The 3,245-nt window shown below is 35.9% G+C and overlaps 1 protein-coding gene across 1 annotated transcript; it reads left to right on the top strand.

Annotated features, from left to right (window-relative positions):
- The first annotated feature begins 442 nt into the window (after positions 1 to 442).
- On the top strand, positions 443 to 2,689 carry LOC145016464 (F-box protein At5g03100-like). The gene is made up of 3 exons (XM_078974773.1): positions 443 to 1,357; positions 1,434 to 1,577; positions 2,381 to 2,689. Exons 1-3 carry the CDS (start codon positions 443 to 445, stop codon positions 2,687 to 2,689), a joined length of 1,368 nt encoding a protein of 455 aa, XP_078830899.1.
- The last annotated feature ends 556 nt before the right edge of the window (positions 2,690 to 3,245 follow it).

Genomic DNA, 3,245 nt, shown 5'->3' with positions numbered 1-3,245 from the left:
AGGGCATTTTGAATCTAAAGTAATTGAAGTTAATTGTGACAATCAGATGTTGATTATCCCCCTAAATTTTGTTTCCATATGCTATCATCTATCGTTAATGAGTATATATACAGTTGTTCTAGGGATTCACCGAGTGCAATTTGTAAGCTGCATATTGCAGTTTCTTAATTTTGCTGCTAAAATAGCTAGCCAATGTGACAATTTCAGCTGTTAAATATCAATCTGATTTATGACATCGGTCTTGTTCATGTTTAATCCAGTGTCTTAACAACTAAAAGTTTTATTTCATATCTTTGTTTTGATAACGCGTAAAAGCAAAAAGTTTTCAACAATCAATTATCTTTAATGAACATACTCTTCACCTAGGGTTTCGTTGAAAGTCGTAACCCTTTTCCGTTTTACATATATATAAGTAATTTTGATTGTTTACATTATTAATGACATGCATTCTGTGAAGGGTGGTCGTCGAGGATTAAAGTCAAACGATTTCATCAGCCAATTACCGGACGATGTTCTTCTTGTGATAATATCTCTTTTGTCACTCAAGGATGCAGTGGTCACTGGCAGTCTCTCCAGAAGATGGAGATTCTTGTGGTGTAAGTTACACAAATTGGAATTCGATGCTGGTGAAACATTAAATGATATCGTTACAGATCGGAAGCTTCTTCGTGAAGCACGGTTTATGTTCTTCAAACAGGTCAACGATGTAATCGAAAGTTACAACCAACCTGTAATTCAACACTTTCGGATTCGTTTCGATTTGTGTGCAGGTAATGCAGAAGTTATTGATAAGTGGCTCCAATTCGCAGCAGACAAGAGAGTTGAAATGCTTGAATTGGATTTTATGAAGCACGGGATTAAGATTCGTGATCCTTGTTTTAATTATAATTTCCCATTACGATTATCAGATAGAAACATAGAGCACCTTTTCGAATGGCCATCATCAGCTGTTGCAGTTGTGAAGCTAATTTCTCTGAAAAAGCTCGTCTTGAAGAGCGTTAACGTGAGTAATGCAATCTTAGAGGAACTTCTTGTAAATTCTCCACAACTTGAAATGCTTTGTATCCATCGCTCCCTGTACATGATGCATGTTGAAATTGGTGGAAAAGCTCTTAACTTGAAACACTTAGAAATAACAAACTGTTGTGAGGTTGAAGCTATTTATTTATATGATTTTAACCTTATAACATTCATCTACAACGGTCAAGCCATAGATTTAGGTCTCACTGATCTTCCAAATCTCAAAGAACTGGATATCGGTCCAGGACTTGCAAGGTTAAAACCTAATGTGTTTGGGAAAATATCAACTTGTTTTTCATACATTCAAGCTCTTTCATTGAAAATAGGACAACCAAAGGTTAGTAGTTAATCTCTAATGTGTTTTATAATGTATAATGGAAATTTCATGAGAGTAATAATTCTTGTTTTTGCAGCAAAGTTTAATCCTTGCTTCCATTCCTGAACTACCAAATGTCAAAAACCTGAGGTTGACAATTGGAGCTCATGAAGATGATTCCCTGCTAGAGGTCGCTTCACTAGCCAACTCATGTCCAAGTTTGGAGGCTTTTCTGATTAAGGTACTTATGCCCAATTAACAAGTTCATTTAATTGTAAATATATATCAGAGTTTAGGCTAAACGCTATTCTTATTATTGTCCTTGCTGATATTAACTATGAGAACATGTTATACTTCTCTTTCCACATGGTCTCTTGTGAACTGCATTAGTATTTATTTGTGTATGTAATCTTGCAAGACGCAATAAGCATCCACATCGAAAACTATGGAATTTAAAAGTTTTGTTAAATTCAAATAAGAATTGTGTTTACAACAAAATGACCCCTACTTACTATCAGTTAGTCTAACAGGGGCGGATGCAGAAATACATACTACGTGTTGCGGGTACCACTTTGGGCACCTATACAAAACCCCTACTAGGTTTTACTTGACGCGAAGGGGTTTGCGGTCTATATATTCTTCTACTTTGGATGCCTTATTTACCTTTTTAAGAAGTGTTGGTTTATTGATTCACGGTATGAAATAAACATTGTAACGGTTAAATAACCATTAAATTAACATTTGTTCATTGTATAATTGATATACTTGGTTTAGTCTATCGATTGTATTTGGTAGGTACGTCCTTAAAAATTATGTTTTTTTGTTGATCCTACGGTGCCGTTCGCTTTTCGTATTCTTTATGAGATTACAAAACTAGATATATTATTGTGTGTGAGATTTTCCAAATCGCGCGATTCTTTAAACAACATGTCATACGATAGATATCTTTGTAGAGATATTGTTAACATATCAGATGATAGTTTTGTTTTTTATGAATTATAACAATAATCATGCATGTAATCAAGTACTGTTCTTCATTTGCAGCTCTTATGGATTTCACCGATCAAAAGGAGAAGGGATATAAGGCGTGGTGCTACTCGACCCCATGAACACCTGAAGCTAGTTGAGATTCATGGGTATTATGGCCGAGGGAGTGATCTTGAACTTGTGGCTTACTTCATAGACAATGCTGTGGCGCTGAAAGAAATTTTGATAGATTCTCGGTGCCAGGCTCGGAAGGGAACTCCAACATCAGTGAGGTTCTCCAACATGAATGAGAAAGCTGCTCGACATTCTGCCAAGCGACAAATCCAATCAATAACGCCACGTGGCGTTAAATTGGTGATTCTTTGATTGTCTTTGATATTGCTAGTAAACATTGTTGTTGTTGATTTATGTTTTTATTGTGATGAACCACAAAGGTTGGAAGATCATGCCCTCCCTTTTCAAGAGAGATACTATGTGGTACATCCATGCATGGTGTAAACATGGCTATTGGCATAATTTTTGAATTCTGCTATCTAAGAAACCCTTATAGTTTTTATACAGGAGAATCGTGTTCCTAATTGTTAATTCCTTGAGTTACCAAATCATTTTATTATCACAAAGAAAAAAAAATCGTTGTTAAACTGAAAAAGTTATTTGTGACTATGCTAAAATATTTCACAATTCTTGACAGCATTCTAGAAAAGTTACACGCTGTACAATTCTTGACACCACTCCAGATTTGTTACACACTGCTCTGGCTGGAGAAGTTGACCGCGTCAATTTGATTGACGTCAGCTGCAACGTGATCAGGTTAACTAGAATCCCGGAAAACTGCATGTTGGTCCCTGAAAATACCTTTATACTTCGGATTGATCCCTATCCCTTTTAAAGCTAGCAGATTGGTCCCCGTACTTCAGAAAAG

This window comes from Lactuca saligna, chromosome 9 (assembly GCF_052625555.1).
Source record: "Lactuca saligna cultivar CGN05327 chromosome 9, ASM5262555v1, whole genome shotgun sequence".
Lineage (NCBI taxonomy): Eukaryota > Viridiplantae > Streptophyta > Magnoliopsida > Asterales > Asteraceae > Lactuca > Lactuca saligna.
Note: the sequence above shows the minus strand (reverse complement) of the source record. Positions and strands in the feature narration are given on the sequence as shown.